The sequence below is a fragment of the Alosa pseudoharengus genome, unplaced genomic scaffold (genome assembly GCF_046254945.1).
Source record: "Alosa pseudoharengus isolate Yale_2024_CS ecotype anadromous, Long Island Sound unplaced genomic scaffold, YU_APseudo_1.1 YU_APseudo_1.1_scf_8, whole genome shotgun sequence".
Taxonomy (NCBI): Eukaryota; Metazoa; Chordata; class Actinopteri; order Clupeiformes; family Clupeidae; genus Alosa; species Alosa pseudoharengus.
Window position 1 is genome coordinate 27291877 of NW_027468870.1, and position 17350 is coordinate 27309226.

At 44.4% G+C, this 17350-nt stretch overlaps 1 protein-coding gene across 1 annotated transcript in view; it reads left to right on the forward strand.

Moving 5' to 3' along the window:
- The window catches only part of gabrg2 (gamma-aminobutyric acid type A receptor subunit gamma2), a 37522-nt gene extending 20382 nt beyond the window's left edge, over positions 1-17140 (forward strand). The window contains exons 7-10 of the mRNA XM_076273572.1: positions 7991-8143; positions 11042-11247; positions 13464-13487; positions 16862-17140. Coding sequence (XP_076129687.1) covers positions 7991-8143; positions 11042-11247; positions 13464-13487; positions 16862-17140 — 662 coding nt within the window. The remainder of the gene's footprint in view (positions 1-7990; positions 8144-11041; positions 11248-13463; positions 13488-16861) is intronic.
- The last annotated feature ends 210 nt before the right edge of the window (positions 17141-17350 follow it).

Here is a 17350-nt window from a genome sequence, read left to right on the forward strand (position 1 = left end):
TGCAACCCAAAACTTATGAAACAAGTTAATGAAGCCTCGTGTGCAATGACTAAGTGTTCTTTTGTATACGCATCACTCTGGATTCCTTTGATGATTTCGAGCGCTGTGGATGTTGAGGAAGCTGGCGTTGCACAAACGAGTTAAAAGTTCAAAGGAAAGAGGCACTGCAGGGGACGTGATCTTTGGCTTTTTGCAGCGGGTTCTCGGCACATTCATCTGGGGATCCGAGGCTTCACGCTTGAAGGCTGCTCTGGTCTCCGCCTCTAATTTAAAATTCAAAATGCCTGTTGGTGGAGCAGTTGGTGGAGCTGCCTCCTTGCCAAGGAGAGCTGGCTTTGGTATTTAGGTTTTTTTGTTGAAAAGATCAAAGATGAGAATCTTGATCTGATTAATACATTTATCCAACACATTCACTAACTCGATGCATATCTGCTCGGTTATCAGATGTGCTTATCAATAAAAGAGGTGCAAGGTATGGCATGTTTATAAGTATAAGTATATATACTCTTTTGATCCCGTGAGGGAAATTTGGTCTCTGCATTTATCCCAATCCGTGAATTAGTGAAACACACACAGCACACAGTGAGGTGAAGCACACACTAATCCTGGCGCAGTGAGCTGCCTGCAACAACAGCGGCGCTTGGGGAGCAGTGAGTGGTTAGGTCACTTAGGTCACTCAAGGGCACTTCAGCCGTGCCTACTGGTCGGGGTTCGAACCACCAACCCCCCGATCACAAGTCCGAAGCGCTAACCAGTAGGCCACAGCTGCCCCCATATGCGAACATAGACATAGCCTCTTTGGGAAGTTACTGGTACATCTGCGCTGTCAAAGCATCAAGAAATGTGGATGTTTGTAAGTGTGTGTCAGCAAAATATTTTTTCCTTAAAAAAAAATCTATACTTGGCTAGATGAACACTTCATTTTTGCTCCACTGGAGCACATAACTCAATTTTGCCATGAGGCAATGCACTTAAGCTAGTGCCACAGCCCTCTGGCCAGCGGCTGTCTCTCCTCCAGGAGGGGCAGGGGGGCTGAGGGTACCTGTCGTGCAGGAGAATGTCCCTGCAGGTGGGGTGCAGTGGCAGGGTCTAGGCCTGGGACAACACCCCTGTGTGGATCACAGCGATCTATACTAACATCCAACAACAAGTGGACCAAGGTCAATAAATAGATAGATAAATAAATGCCCCAGGCTAGAGAGAGTCTGAGTAGGTTGCTTTAAAGATGGGTACAGTTGCTTCCAACCACACATAGGCCACACATGTTACATACAGTAAGTCATCTTATATGATTTTATCATTTGGAATTTAATTTTATATTTGGAACATCATTGTTTACAACATACCTGTAGAAGAGATAAAACACTGAATCACATGCACGGAGTTGACAAATATTAAACAAACTGTAGTGAAAGTTCATTACCACCAGTAGCCAGGAGCACAGCACTGGAAAACTTCTACACACTCAAGCTAATAAAGTTGGCAAGTGGAGTCAAGCACCTGCCCTCAACTCTCTCTCTCTCTCTCTTTTTCTCCCTCCCTCTCTCGCTCTCCCTCTCCCTTAATGCCAGTCTCTCCGACCTCCCGTCAGGTGGGCTAATAGGGTTGTAATGAACGGCAGGAGAGGCCCAGGCCTGATTGTGATTGGCCACCGGGAGGAGGTCACTCAGGGGGACCGTGAGAGGGCTGCTGTTTGTCGCCCCTGGTGGTTGATGGGTAGCACCTGTTTATTACTGTAAGGGCCCTTGAGGTGATGGGGAAGGAGGGATAGATGGATGAATGGGTGGATGGATGGAGAGAGAGATAGAGGGGAGGAATTAGAGAGAAGGCAATCAGAGGATGGAAGAAATACGATGAGCTTCCCGCAAAAAAATAGGTTTCTAATGTTCCAAGTGTTCTAACTTACTGAGGAGTTTTTGTACTCACAATAAATGCTGGTGTTAGCTGTGCAAACAAAGTGATTCATATATACAGTAAGAATATATATTGTAGATATGGTGATGTTCAAGAACTTACATAATGCACATACAATGAGGGTTAGGTTTTAGATAAAAGCTAAGTAAAGTACACATGCCATACATTGGAAATGTACTGCATTAAAGCATTTGATAACACATATGACTCAACTACTTTGCACCTAAGGGTGCTTAAAATAAAGTGAAATCAGATGTTGAAAGGAAATCCTCCATCTAGGATCACAACATCTGACCCGAGCTATTATAATTGCAGCTCTTTTTGGAATGTCCTCTGATGTGCTGTGGTATCCTGGAGCCCTCTGTCACATGCTGGCATATCATTGCAAGGCTTCCTGCAGGACAGTGTAGTCTGACACTTCATTCAAGCATAGGTTCCCTTACTGCTACATCTCGGATGACACACACACACACACACACACACACACACACACACACACAAACGCACACTGTGTGTCAAGGACAGAAGTGACTGTGAGTGATGCTGGTCTAGAAGAGGTGGACATACTGTAGGAGGAGTAAAAGAGGTCTCACATCTGGATCAAACTACCGGTACATGTGCTTGGCCATAGTGACAAATAATACAGATGTCTTAGACCTCGTATCCCACACACACACACTTTAAACATACCCTTTGGTCGTTTTAATTAGGATTCTGAACCTTTTAAACACACATACCCCTCTGGTTGTGTTGATAGGGATTCTACATGCTATATAACAAAAATCTATTATTGAAGGAAGACGATTGAGTTTTTTGGACAAGAGTCAGCCTGAATGAGATCACCCTCATGGAGGACTGCAAAATGAGCGTCTGTTTGCGTTTTTGCTATTTAGTGCGATCCACTGGGGCATAAAAGGCTTGCTGCCGTCATGGCGATGATTGTCACATTCTCAATTCAGGCGAGGTCTTCACTTTCACCTTCGAATGAGAATCACGACCAAACTCAGACAGATGATTGCTATGACAACGAAAACAATGTGTGAGATGGCTGATCTGGGAGGGCGAGTTGTAAGTGTAATTTTCTGTCATTATTTTTCAGTCGCAGTCTGCCTCAACAGCAGCTTCTCACTCTGTTGTTTTTGGTCTTTATCAGTCGTATTTCTGTCTATGTCTTACAGCAACAATATAGCACAGTGATAGATGGAGAATCAATGTAATGATAATGACTGTGTGTGTGTGTGTGTGTTTGTGTGTGTGTGTGTGTGTGTGTGTGTGTGTGTGTGTGTGTGTGTGTGTGTGTGTGTGTGTGTGTGTGTGTGTATGACAGAGAGAGATAGAAAGAGCGAGGCAAAGCGAGCAGGTGTAAGTCTGGGTTTCCCTGTGTATAAGATAATGTGTGTGTATACATATGATAGTGTGTATATGTGTGCTTGTGTTGGGATAGTGAGCATTTGTTTGTGAGTTCATTTGGGAGTGTGTGTGCATGCTCATGTTTATGAGTAAGTGATGCTTTCCGGTGTTTGTGTGTGTGTTATTTGCATGAGTGCATATGTGTGTGTGTGTGTGTCTTGCAGTGTGTGTGTGTGTGTGTGTGTGTGTGTGTGTGTGTGTGTGTGTGTGTGAGTGTGTATGTGTGTGTGTGTGCGTGCGTGTGTGTGTGTGTGTGTGTGTGTGTGTGTGTGTGTGTGTGTGTGAGTGTGTATGTGTGTGTGGTGCTTTGTGTGATCGCACGCACTGCTGAGGGTGCTCTCGCCCGCACTACAGAGGCTTCAGGTCTGCTGCTCTCTTTCACTAATTAGATCTTGTCTTTTTGAAATGCAGATTATCTCGTCGTTCCCCCCCCCCCCCACTGCACATCCGGGATTTCAGTTTGTTCGTCAGCGTGTGCAGTGCAAATAAGCCTCCCTGAACCAGTCGGTCAGGAGAGGGGAGCGGGAGCGTGAGGCAGGGTGCAGTGAGGCAGGGTGCAGTCAAAGGATCCACAGACTTGCATAACCACGCTGATCCCACTCTCCCCTTTAATGGAAAAAGGGAGGTGTAATGTTCACATTTTTAGAAAGACTAACCTAGAACCTGAACGTTGAGGCGGGAGGGGCATGTGGAGGGGTAGCTATTGGATTTTTTTTTTTTTTTTTTTTTCATACACCCGGATACTGATTAAATTTGTCTTGTGGTGCACATGTGCAACAGTATGCTGGAGGAAATTGCCGGATATTGAAAGTGTTGTTATTACGGCTACCTGCTAAGGCTAATAAATTCATGTTGGCACATCTCAGAAGCATGCTGGCAGGGTGTCTGTCCTTGGGAGCATCTGTTGTCTCCGGCAGGCCGTTAACGTTGTTAGCCTTAAAGGTAGATCTGTCTCATTTCTGACATGCAGAGCTCGTGCTGCGTGCTGCTCTCAGATCAGTTTTCATTAAATCATAAACCACATATGTGATCAAAAAAAGTATTTCAGTACCAAAATCTGTTGAACTACTCTGTATAATAAGCCATGGGTCTGACAAGCTCTACAAACTCAGCTGACAGACACACACACACACACACACACACACAAACACACACACACACACACACACACACACACACACACTCTTGCAACATTGAAGTGCTTTTATCCCTAAAACAGCTCCCCTCCACAAGAGTGACAGCAGATAGCGATACTAGATGAGCTAACCTTGGTTGTGATAAACAGGTCATAATTCACATGCATTGCTATTCCTGAATTCCCCCACAGCCCCTCTCTGCACCACTGGTTCAGCATAGGGAGGGAAGGGTGGCCATCTTTGACAGCAGATGTGGCGAGGTAGACACGTTCCTTTGGGTTAGTGGTCACCAGTCATCCGCATTTCCAATTTCGAGGGGAAGGAAAATTGGTTTTCACACACAGCTCTTCCTGGTCAGCAACCAGGGATTACCCACTCCTATTGCCCCACTGTATCTCAAAAGCAATATGAAGCTCAGAGACCTGTGATTGACCTGTCAGCATTTCCTGGACCCAGTTGAACACATTCATTAATGTACTTACTTACTTACCTGTTTGGCTGTGTCTTTGCTTGCTTGATAGTTTTCTTATTTATGAACATGCTTGTTTTTAGTATTTTCGTTTCTGTTTGCTTGTTTATTGGTTTGGTTTAAATATCCCTCCCTCTCTGATGTTGATGCTGATTTGAAAGATATGAGCAGCAATTGCAGACATTATTTATAGGAGAGCTGAGACTGTTCAATAAAGTAATCATGTTCCAAACTTCTGATAGATGCCCAGGAGAGTCATTTTCAGGAGCCGAAAGCCTACTGGAGCAGTATGCTGTCAGGCAATAGTAACCTAAGAAAAACGACGTATTCATTATAAGATTGTTCTGGCTTTCCGCTAATTAGTTCTGTCACTGACCATACCGAGAGACATTTCGATCTACAAAACTCATGTGAATGATAAGTATATGCTTTTTAACAGTCTTTACTCCTGACTAAAAGGAAAGTACTGCTCTGCAGTAACACTTTGTCATTTCATTTTATGATCCAAAAGATGCAAGACTCTGGAAGACTTTGGAATATACGGCTCTGTCTAGAGAGATAAAACATGGCCTCCACTGGGATATTTTAAACATGGTCGTTCTCTCTTCCTTTAATTATGTAGACTCAAGAAAGAAGGAGAGACAGAGGGAGAGGTAGAGAGAGAGAGAAGGAGAGAGAAATCCCTCCATCAGAGTTGCCTGTGCTCCCGCTGTGTGGAGATGAAAGGCGCCGGGCGTTTTTTACACCTACGCCATTTGTTCCATTATGTGTGATTCTGACAGATGAGATCTCCTGGCAGGGGCTTTGAGTCGCTCGCATTGGTCGGCCATCATTTGGGAAAACTATGTGCACAAGCTCTTTGATGTCCTTGAGCTCTGTGCGAGAAAAGAGAGAGGGATAGAGGGAATGAGAGAAGAAGGAGAGGAAAGAGAATGAGAGACAAAGAGAAAAGAGTGACAGAGACAAATAGAGAGAAAGAAAATAGAAAGAAAGAAGGAAAGAGGGATAACGAAGGAAGAAATGAAGAAGTGAGAGAGGGCAAGAGAAGAAGTGAGAGAGGGAAGGGGAGAAGGAAAGAGAGTGGGATAAAGAGATAGAGGGATAGATGTAGACAGGAAGAAAGAGAGTCGGATATCACACACGCACACACGATGAACATGCGGCTCCCTCAGTCACTCTCAGGCACCCTGAGGCAAGGGCTGACACGCCACGTGTCGCTCCCACTGATCAATATTTCATTTGGGCCAAGTTTTGAAGAGGGGGAGATCAGCCCGAGACTGAAAAACACCCTGGCCAGCATTGATCTGTACTTTACCATCATCTGTTCCTGCACACACACACACACGACACACACACCTGCACACGACTACACACACACACACACACACACACACACACACACACACACACACACACGCACACACATACACACACACAAGCACACAGACACACAAACTACACATAGCCATTATATCCTCAGGCGTATTTGTAATCAATGCAGAACATTCCCCCTGCGTACACACATGGTGTTTGTCTGATATTTTATGCATGTTTTTTTGTTGCCGCGATGGAAACGGAATTTGTCAGGCTTCCACTGGACTTCCTCTCCCACGCCTTCCCATAAAGCACCTGTCAACCTGATTGGTCATGTAGTGTACTATAGACCTTCACTAATAAGACCTGTACCTTTACCCTAATGGAGGAATATGTCAATACATGCATCTCTCCCAACTCCCTAACCAGAAAATGTCCTATAATGAGTCTACCTGCCAGTGCAGAGCTGCCTTCCAACGGCAGTATACAGGAGTGGTGGCAGACCCTATGGCAAAGTCCAGCTTTGTTAATGGTGGAGGATAATGCATTGTGACTGGGGTGTTGCTGACCATGCGTAAATTAATGTATTAACCACCCTGCTTCTCAGAAGCCACGAGGCCCCCTCTACACGTAGGTCGAAGAAGGGGGGCCCCCGCTAATGTAGCGTCAATAAATAAAAACAAGCTAGCTGATACACATCTGAGGACCGCTGTGTATCCACCCACCGCCCCCATTACAGACCGCCTCGTCAGCAGGAAAAAGGGAAGAAAAAATGGACAGAAACATGGAAAAACATGGAGAGGGAAGGAGGTATGGACCTCATTCGTCTCGCCAGGTGCACTTAGTTCGGTAATGATGCCATCAGTGTTGAGAGCGATCGGGTTTCCTCTGAGGGGCTCGGTAATGCACTGGGCCAGACATGGAGGCCCACACCCAGATGCTTGTGGGTGGAAATGGAGTGGCGAGAGTCGATGGCAACTGCTCGCTAAGCACTGGGGGCTGATGGGGGTGAGTGTGTGTGAGTGTGTGGAGGGGGTTTCCCATCACTGTTTCTGCAGTATGTGTGTATTACTCAGTTAAGAGTGTAAACGGGAGCGCGGTTTCAGGTCAGCGGGTTTGCTCCCCAGTGCCTCACACATACACGTAGACACACAAACACACACACACACACACACACACACACACACACACAGTCACACACACACAGTCAAGATTGCTGCAGGAGCTGAAGCTGGAGCGGGTTGGGCCTAATCTGGCCTGAGTCTGAGTCAGATCTGTGGTTCTTTCACACAGACAGACTAAGGATCGGTATAAACACAAACTTCTTAGGTCACCAGCCACTTTGGTTCTTCATCTTCTTCATTTATCTCCATTTTATCCAAGTTTGCAACATTGTACAGCCTGAGTGGACACTTTTAATTAGGGATTCACACAAGTCACCAACATTAAAAATAGCTACGTTTAGCCAGCAGTCAAACTTCACAAATGTCTCCATGGTTGGATGGAGTGTATCAGAAGTGAGCTGAAAAATGTGTGCAAATCTGATTTTCCACTGCGCTGTCCCTTCACAAGCCAGAAGGCAGGCAGGCAAGCAGGCAGGCAGGCAGGCAGCCTACCCCAGGTGATGGTGTTGATGATGCACTGCACAGGCGTGTAAATATGGCACAGGTGCTCACTCACTCATTCATCTGCTCACTCCCCCCCCCCCCCCCCCCCTCTCTCTTTGTTGTGTTTGTTTTTCCCCCAGGGGACTACGTGGTGCTGACGGTGTTCTTCGACCTGAGCCGTAGGATGGGCTACTTCACCATCCAGACCTACATCCCCTGCACGCTGATCGTGGTCCTCTCTTGGGTCTCCTTCTGGATCAATAAGGATGCTGTTCCTGCAAGAACCTCTTTAGGTAAAAAAAAACATGGGGTGCGCCAATTAGATTGAAAGCAACAAAACAAGCAATGGTGGTGTAACACTCTAATGTATCCAGCAGTCACAAGCACACACATACACATGAACGCATACAGTACATGGATTCATGCACACACACACACACACACACACACACACACACACACACACACACACACACACACATACATGGATGTAAGCATTATGCACCTGAACACTCAATTACATCCACATACACCCACACACATTTAGTACACACACACACACACACACACACACACACACACACACACACACACAGAAGTGCCAAGCTCAACCCCACACATTCAACTTCCAAGTTAACCAACCTTAGCTAAATAGCAAATACCTTGTCTCAACATTACCAGTGTAATTAATTAGCACGGATGTCGCTAATGAATGTTTCCCCTGCCCTGTTCTAGCTCCGGTGCTAGCTGTAGCCCTGCATGGCACCAGACCACACCACACCGCACCACACCACACGCACCGCACCACACCGCACCGCACCACACCACACCACACCACCCCACACCACACCACACCACACCGCACCACACCGCACGCGCTCTCTCCTCCAGGCTTGGGGTTGGGGGGGAGGCAGATGGTTTAGATTCCAGGCTTCCGTGATTGAGCCTGGCCGGGCACATATGTTTTTTTATGAATATCTTAATAAGCCATTAATTATGCAACGCAGCAGGGCCATGCCGAATCAGCAACTCAAAAAGCAGGTGCACGCGCCACCCGGAGAACGAAGGAAGGGGCCGAGGAGAAAGAGAGAGTGTGTGTGTGTGTGTGAGAGAGAGAGAGAGAGAGAGAGAGAGAGAGAGAGAGAGTGTGTGTTGTTGGTGGGGGATGTGAGTTTTTGAGGAATATGCGAGTGTTCGTTCGAAAAGCTGCCCTTGTCTTCGTAAGGGCACGCAACTTGTGAGGATGGCAGGCTTTCTTGAGCTGCGGATTTTCCCTGCATCAGCAGCCTGGTTTCCCCCAGATGGCTCTGACCCTGACCGCCAGTCCTCTGTCGGCTGCCATTAAAATAATTGCTTCATGAGGAGAAAAAGTTCACCTTTTACCTGACACCGGAAGAGAATTTTTTTGGCAAAAAAAAAATCCAGAACTTTATAACTGCACTCTAAACCCCCCTATCTCTGTCTGTGTTGTCACTGTAAACAGATGCCTTTTATAATCATAATAAAAAAAACCGGCACTGTAAAACGTTATTATTAATGCAATACGTGAAATGAAAATGTCCTGATTGTTCTGAATTGAATCTGGGGTGGAATTGTGTTTAGCCTGTCAGATAAGCAGTGGTGGCATAATTGTTAATCCCTCTGTGTCGTCCAACAAAATGGCAGTGCACAATCATCCCAAGGCTGGCTCTGCCCCCCACTCCTGGCCCCTGATTCAGCAGCATTGGGGCTGATGGGATGTGGACGTGTCCATGCCGCAGAGCAGTAAACACATGGCCTGCGAGGCGCTCTGGCTCTCCAGCCACTTTGCATTTGCACGTTCCCCACAGCCCTCGCCGTCCATTTGCTAATCAGCTGCTGAGACACTGTGTGTATTTATGTGTGTGTGTCTGTGTGTGTGTGTGTGTGTGTATGTGTGTGAGAGAGAGTGAGAAAGAGAGAAAGAGAGAGAGAAGAGGGAGATGAAAGAGGAGAGTAAGAGATTGATGTATCTCTGTGTAAGTGTTTACTGGATATATGCAGGCATGAGTGTTTGTGTGTGTGTGTACGGATGAGCATTGAGTGGGAGAACGCACATGAGCACGAGTATTAGTGTGTGTGTGTGTGTGTGTGTGTGTGTGTGTGTGTGTGTGTGTGTGCGGATGAGCATTGAGTGGGAGAACGCACATGAGCACGAGTATTAGTGTGTGTGTGTGTGTGTGTGAGAGAGAAAGAGAGAAAGAGAGAGAAGAGGGAGATGAAAGAGGAGAGTAAGAGATTGATGTGTAAGTGTTTGTGTAAGTGTTTACTGGATGTATGCAGGCGTGAGTGTTTGTGTGTGTGTGTGTGTGTGTGTGTGTGTGTGTGTGTGTGTGTGTGTGTATGAGAGAGAGAGAGAGAGTGAGTGTGTGTGTGTGTGTGTGAATGAATGAGAGAGTGAGAAAGAATGTGTGTCTCTGTACATATACTGAAATGTGTGCATATACATGTGCAATTATGCCGATGAACATAGAAGTGTGAGCATGTGAGTGTGTGTGTGTGTGTGTGTGTGTGTGTGTGTGTGTGTGTGTGTGTGTGTGTGTGTGTACATAGTGAATGTGCCTGTGTAATTAAGTGGCCCTTGCTCCATAAAGACTCTTCCCATATGGGTCACTTTTCAGCGTGATCCGCTGAAAACGCACACGAGCAGATGGCAAACCGCTAAGACTTAACAGCTGACCCCCACAAACACCAGGGAAATATGAATCACTGGAAACACACAGCAGTTGGACCTCTGGAGAAAAGTAACACAGTTTGCCATAAAGTCTTAAGTGTTTGTAATAAAAACAGGCCTCCATATTTTCTTTTATGATCCCAAGCCATTACATTTGGAATGCATGTGTGCTGCAGATGGGCAGCAACTGTTGATAATTATACTCATATACCTTTCTTTTGGCAGGTGCTCATTCATTTGGGTATCTGCTATCATAGGTGTGGAAATCATACCTGAATGATTTTCAAACGATTTTCTTTTCCTTGCTGATTCTGATGTCCACAGATGGCACCCAAGTGTGTTTAATGAATTGATCAAATTCAACGTGCAACATTCTAGTGATATTGCAGTGTTATTGTTTGTGCTCCAGTTAGGGATATTACATTTAACTTTTATAAACTTTATTGGGGGGGGGGGGCTATTTTTGTTTGTTTGTTTGTCGGTCTGTTTGTCTCTTTAGGCATCACCACGGTGCTGACCATGACAACCCTGAGTACCATCGCCCGCAAGTCCCTTCCGAAGGTGTCCTATGTGACGGCCATGGACCTGTTCGTGTCCGTGTGCTTCATCTTCGTCTTCGCCGCCCTCATCGAGTACGGCACCCTGCACTACTTTGTGAGCAACCGGAAGCCTAGTGCAAAAAAGGACAAGAAGAAGAAAAATCCCGTGAGTACCCTTCTAAAATCACACCCCCCCCCGCCCGTTCGTCCCCCGCAACACGGGGCGGCGGTTCTGAAATGATCTGCGATTCTGCGAATCTGTGATTCTGAAGGTATGCTCCACCATATATATATATACCATATATGATATATGTATCGCATCACCTTGACGGTCTGCGTGCGATAACTGATTTTAATGCAGCTCCACTTCAGAGGCATGTGATAGCCTGCGGTAGTGCTCTCTAATAGAGGAGAAGCTTTGTGTGCAGTGCGGTTGCCTTTGAGAGGGAGAAAGAGAACTTTCTGACTGAATTTGAGTGCGTAATTTCTTTAGAGGGTTGCCTTCCCGGCATGCATGTGGGAGTGGACATGATTGTGCCGAGCTTGTTATTTTCCGAGGTGGCTGGGATCGAGACATGGGGGGGGGGGGGGGGGGTTGTCAGCAAGTTGCTCGCCGAGATTGGTTTAGCATGCAGGCTTTAACGCGCAGGGCTTGTGACAGCTTCGTCCTGCTGTGAGGCGAGGGTGGTAGGTGAGTGAACGAGAGATAAAGATCTTTTGGTAGAAAGAGTGGAGAGATAAAAAGAGAAGAAAATTGGTAAAAAAAGGGGGGGAAATATTGAGATAGAGACGGAGTGAGCGAATGAGAGATAAAGAGAAGGATGAAAAGAGTGGTGAACAAGAGAGATTGAGAGAGAAAGAATAGAAAAAAGAAAGACGGAAAAAGATAGAGATAGAGTGTGTGTGTGTGTGTGTGTGTGTGTGTGTGTGTGAGAGAGAGAGAGAGAGAGAGAGAGAGAGAGAGAGAGAGAGAGAGAGAGAGAGAGAGAGAGAGAGAGAGAGAGAGAGAGAGAGAGAGAGAGAGAGAGAGAGAGAGAGAGAGAGAAAGAGAGAGGTTGAACCTGCCCTTAATCTGCATTCCAGCTGTTCAGTTGTAATGCAGAGACTGGCGATCACATGACTACAAGGTGTTTTAAGGTCTGCAGTCCGTCGTGCCGGCTGCCATGCCGGCTGGCAGGCCCAAACAAGAAGACACCGTCAGAGTCCACTAATGTCCCTAACCCCGTTATATCTTTTAGGCAGTACCCAAAACAAAATAGTATTTGATATAGGATACAGAACAGCGGGCACTAATGAGAAAAGATACAGGGCAGCAGTGGTACCAAATTGCCTCTTTCCAGAGCCTACTACGAGCAGGGTACTTTAGGTGTGGGGCATGGAGGCCGTGATTGAATTTGGTTGTTTGGAACTCTGGAGGGAGATGGGCTTTTATCTCGTTCTGCAGTTATATAAACATGTGAGCTTTCAAATTATGCTTTCATTTAGTTTATTCATTATAGCCTGGTCCAATCTTTACTTTTTTGGTTAGAGAACATGAAGATGAAATTCTTGAAAAAAGAAAAATGAATTCTTAATCTTCAATGAGAAATTTTTTTAAAATATTTTTTGTATAAAGACGCAGAGAGCTAAACAATTACTTTTAAATCTCCAACACCAGATGAGTTTTACCCAGTGGGGAATTGCACTATTAGGTTTTGTAACAGCAGAGATATTTGGTTCAGTGTTAAATCTAAATATTTAGTTGATGCAGATAGAGACAAGGGAAGTAGAGTAGAGAGAAAGAAGTGTCTAAAACCTACAGTAGATTTAAATTTACAATTCTGTATGATGGTTCTAGGTGTTTGTATTGACAGCTAGTCATCTGGACAGAATATGTGCCAAAACCAATAAAGAGAAATGCAGTCAGAATGTAAATTTGCAAGACTTAGAGAGGAGGTGTCTGTGGACAGTCTGTGCATTTGAGCTGCAATCAACTTTGATCCCCTCTGATTTTTTGAAAATGTGAAGATCTATCAACATTCAAAACATCACAATATGACATGTTCATCAATATGGCTACTATGTTTTCTAAATTGCGTGAAAACCTACAGTAGTGTGCTTCATGATGTAACTTGACTTTGAACGCTACTGAAGCGAATGTGGATTTTTTGGTTTTGTCTATGTGTGGACATAGCGATGTGCTAGTGTATATTATGCATAGTGTATTTGTCCCAGCTCTCTTAAGTACTCCTCTTTTTTACAAGACATTCGAGTGGTTTGTTGGTTGGTTTATTTATTTGTGTGACTGTGTGTGTATGTTTTCTTTTGTTTTCCTCTTGTTCTTCTTCTACTACTTCTTCTTCTTTAATTCCACCTATTTCTTGTTTCCCGTTTGGACAATAGCTCCTCCGGCTCTTTTCCTCAAAGGTATATTGCTTGTGTTTCGCGTTCACTCTACTGACTCTGCATGTGTCTGCTGCATTTTGCCCCCGCTGGTCCAACACTCCCCCCGCCGCTCGTGTCTGTTCCAGAGAGCTCTCTCTTCGATTTGTTTTGATTTGATTTGATTTTTGTTGTTCTTCTCTTTTTCTCTTCACCTTAGCCTGAGCATCCCCAGTTTGTGATAGCGATGCCTTTTAGCCAGATCTCTCAAAAACGGTTCTCAACGGTTCCGTGCTTTGGCGACACAGGCGGATCCCGGAGCTGTGTGTCAAACACGGGCTTTTAGCACACGCTTTCAAACAAGTAAACAAACAAACAAATAAATAATCTTTCAATATATATATTTTTTAAATTGACCACTGGTAAAAGACAGCACACAATGCTTTTTTATTTACTGTCTATTCTTTTTTTTGTTTCAATACAATGCTTCTGCTTCAAGTCATTTTTTGAGTAAAGAAATGCAGGTGGCCTTCCAACCCAACCACCCACCCTCCCACCTATCTCCCCACCTCTTGTCTATTGATCCACCCATGTGTTTGTCTATGGGGCTGTGAACCTGACACTGTCTACAGAGTCAGCAGAGCCTTAACAGACTGAAATAGACAACCCAGCCCCCTCTCGGCACTTCTAAGCCCAATTAGAACTCTTCTTATAGCACGGAATAGGGCAGGATTTAGCTAGGCTAATCTGCTGGAAGCACACACAAATGTAGCCCAGGGAGTATTCTTAACACAAACGCACACAGTTTGATTTCTGGTCAAAAGAAAGGAGAGAGGGCATGTTATTTAATCAGGCAGTAGTAGTGTAGTAAGCTTTTTTAAAAGCTTTCTTTTTTCAAATTGGTAGAATGTATGTCGCTGGAGACTTTAAAAAGTAGCGCTTTTAAACATTCCAGAGCACACGAGCTATTAAGTAAGTACTCGGCTTCGGACAGCGCTTTCCAAAAGGTTGTCTACTTTCATCCGGTTAAAGCTGACCCCGATAGCCAGCAACTCCGAAGCAGGTGTGGCCCTGATCTGGCCCAGATCGGGGGGCCCGCGCCCGCAGCGGAGATGGCTGCGCCACCTGGGGCTAAAGGCCACTGTGTTCTGCTCTCCCAGCCCAGGCCACACTGCAGGATCACCTCCGTGCACCCTGGCCGCCCGGCCACCCATGTGTATATATACCCCATGCAAACCCCTTGACAGCACAGTCACATGACAGACCCCCACACCCCCGCACCATGACGGTTCCCTGTGGCTTGTCCATTTCACAGAGGATAATGAGGTGGACCCACTCCGCTAATGCACATGTGCAGTTCTGCTTTGTTTTTGTTTTTCTTTGTTGTTTATATTTTTTTACTAAAGGGAGGACAAGTATTCTCTCACACACACTAGTGCTGGGCAAATTGAAAGGAAGCCTAAACAAAATAACTAAAAAACTTTGAAGACTGCATGTCTAGCTTGATGGTAGGTAGGTCTAAAAATGCATAAATGCTATTATGCATGCCTCTTTCATCAAAGAGACCGATTACAGGTAGTTTTGTCTCTGAAACCATGTTAGACGTGAATCTGTAGGAAAAAGAAAAGAGCTAAAAAGAGTTCAAGAACATTTTTTTATCATTGTGGTCTTGGAACTGTGAAAATGTTTGATTTGGCAGGCAGTTTGGATATGACATGAAATGAATGTGGCAAACATGAAATGGGTTGTAAAATGAATTAAGGCTAATTGGATCTTAATGAAAATTGCTCCAAGATAATCCAGCTGTCAGTCAGTTTTATACGGTTCACCTGCAATAAGAATAACAAATTGCAATCACAGATAAAATGGACCCGCTTCATATTAAGTGTCCTTATTACAATGTGCATAAGTAATTAACAATGCTATGTACTACATCTAAGTACATATTATTCTACATTACTAACCCAAACAGTGACCCTGAATCTAACCCCTAAGTGCATCGTGTAATGACATCTGCTTATGTAAGAGGTACATTGTACTTATCAATTAAGTGCATAGTACTTAAGGGCACTTAATATTAAGCGGGGCCTAATATTATGTCACCACTTCTGTGCATATTTGAACTCCCCCTTTTTAATTTGGTTTGTAGTTTGAAGAGACAGGTACACTCACAGATTGAGACTTGTCACATTCAATAACATGAGATTCGGAATGGCTTCAGAGGGTAAATCATAAAAAAACTATATATTTTTTAAATGCATAAAACAATTGCAATTGATGTAATCACTCCCAGTGGGTCTCATTCATAACACCTGAGCAAAAAATGTGTGAAATATTTAGAAAATCTCTTAATTCATTTACCAGTTAAAAGTTAATCTCCTCTGATTCTTTTGAGAACATTAAGAAAAGTTATAATTTCTGCCAGTGCTGCATGTGAAATCAAAATACAACAGTTAACCTCATGAAAAATATATACCTCTACATTAGTATTATATTAAGCTTTAACACTGATAACACATGTTTTGTGCAAATAGGAATCACTAATGTTTTATACTTAAATACTAAATTAACTAAATTACTGGTCTCAGAGAGTGCTTTAAAAAGCTTGGTACCACTGTAGATGATACTATTGATTTATTTTTTCCTTATCTGGGATAAAGCTTTGTTATCTTCAATTTTTATCTTCAGCATAATCAAACGTTATTCTGTTTTCCCTTTGGGACATTTTCACAATCACCAAATGTTTATAGGCTACTGTATGGAATATTCAGATATGTGGATTAATGACAAATAAAGTGAAAATATTGTGTTGTTGTGCCCATTTAGCACTGAGTGAGATTAAATTGGAGTTGTATACAACATTTTTTTGTGAATTATTTTAGAAACATACTCTTTACTCATAAACTTACAAACACTGAATGAATGAGACCCAATCCTAGACATATTAATTTGCACAGTATAGTTGATAGGACTGTACTGAAACAGATTCATATTAAAGTTTACAGTCAGGAGAAATGAAATGGACTGCTTTGCCCAGCACTAGGTTTCTCCACCTGCTTTTTTGACGGAAAACACCGTTGGCCACATCTCACCACACTCCTGATGGGTTGTAACCAAAGGTGTCTTTGTTGCATCATTTGTTTCCAAAACAAAGGAGCCCTCCATTGTCAGCCTAAAGCCATCCTAACCACACCACCAGCAGGTGTGCCTTGTGGGTTCTTTGTCTTGATCGATATTGCTGTAACACTCCATTGCCAAAAAAGAGCTACCAGGTACAAATTGTTGAGGTGTTATCCTAAGACTGCCTACTGCTGTACAGATGAGGCCTCTCTGGGGGCATGTTGTGCTCTCTGCTGGCTGACTTAAGTTCTCTCCCCCACCCCTTTCCCCCTCCCCCATCTCTCTGTATATAAAAGCAGACACCCACGGTGGACATCCGCCCCCGCTCAGCCACAGCTATCCAGATGAACAACGCCACGCACATGCAGGACCGCGACGAGGAGTATGGCTATGAGTGTCTGGACGGGAAGGACTGCACCAGCTTCTTCTGCTGTTTCGAGGACTGCCGCTCAGGCGCCTGGCGACATGGCCGCTTGCACATCCGCGTCGCCAAGATAGACTCGTACGCCCGCATCTTCTTTCCCACGGCGTTCGGTCTGTTCAACCTGGTCTACTGGGTCTCATATCTCTATCTTTAGATCCATCCATTTCTCTCTTTATCTTTTTTTATTTTATATTGTCGTTTTTTGCCGGCCTTATCGTTCGCCTCTTACTCCAGCAAGACCATATCTTTGTTTCTGAAGGGGACCCACTGAATTTAAAAAAATTAAAAATCCATCTGTGTTTTTTGGATTCCATATCGATTTATACATATATAAATATAAATATACAGTATATATACATATATA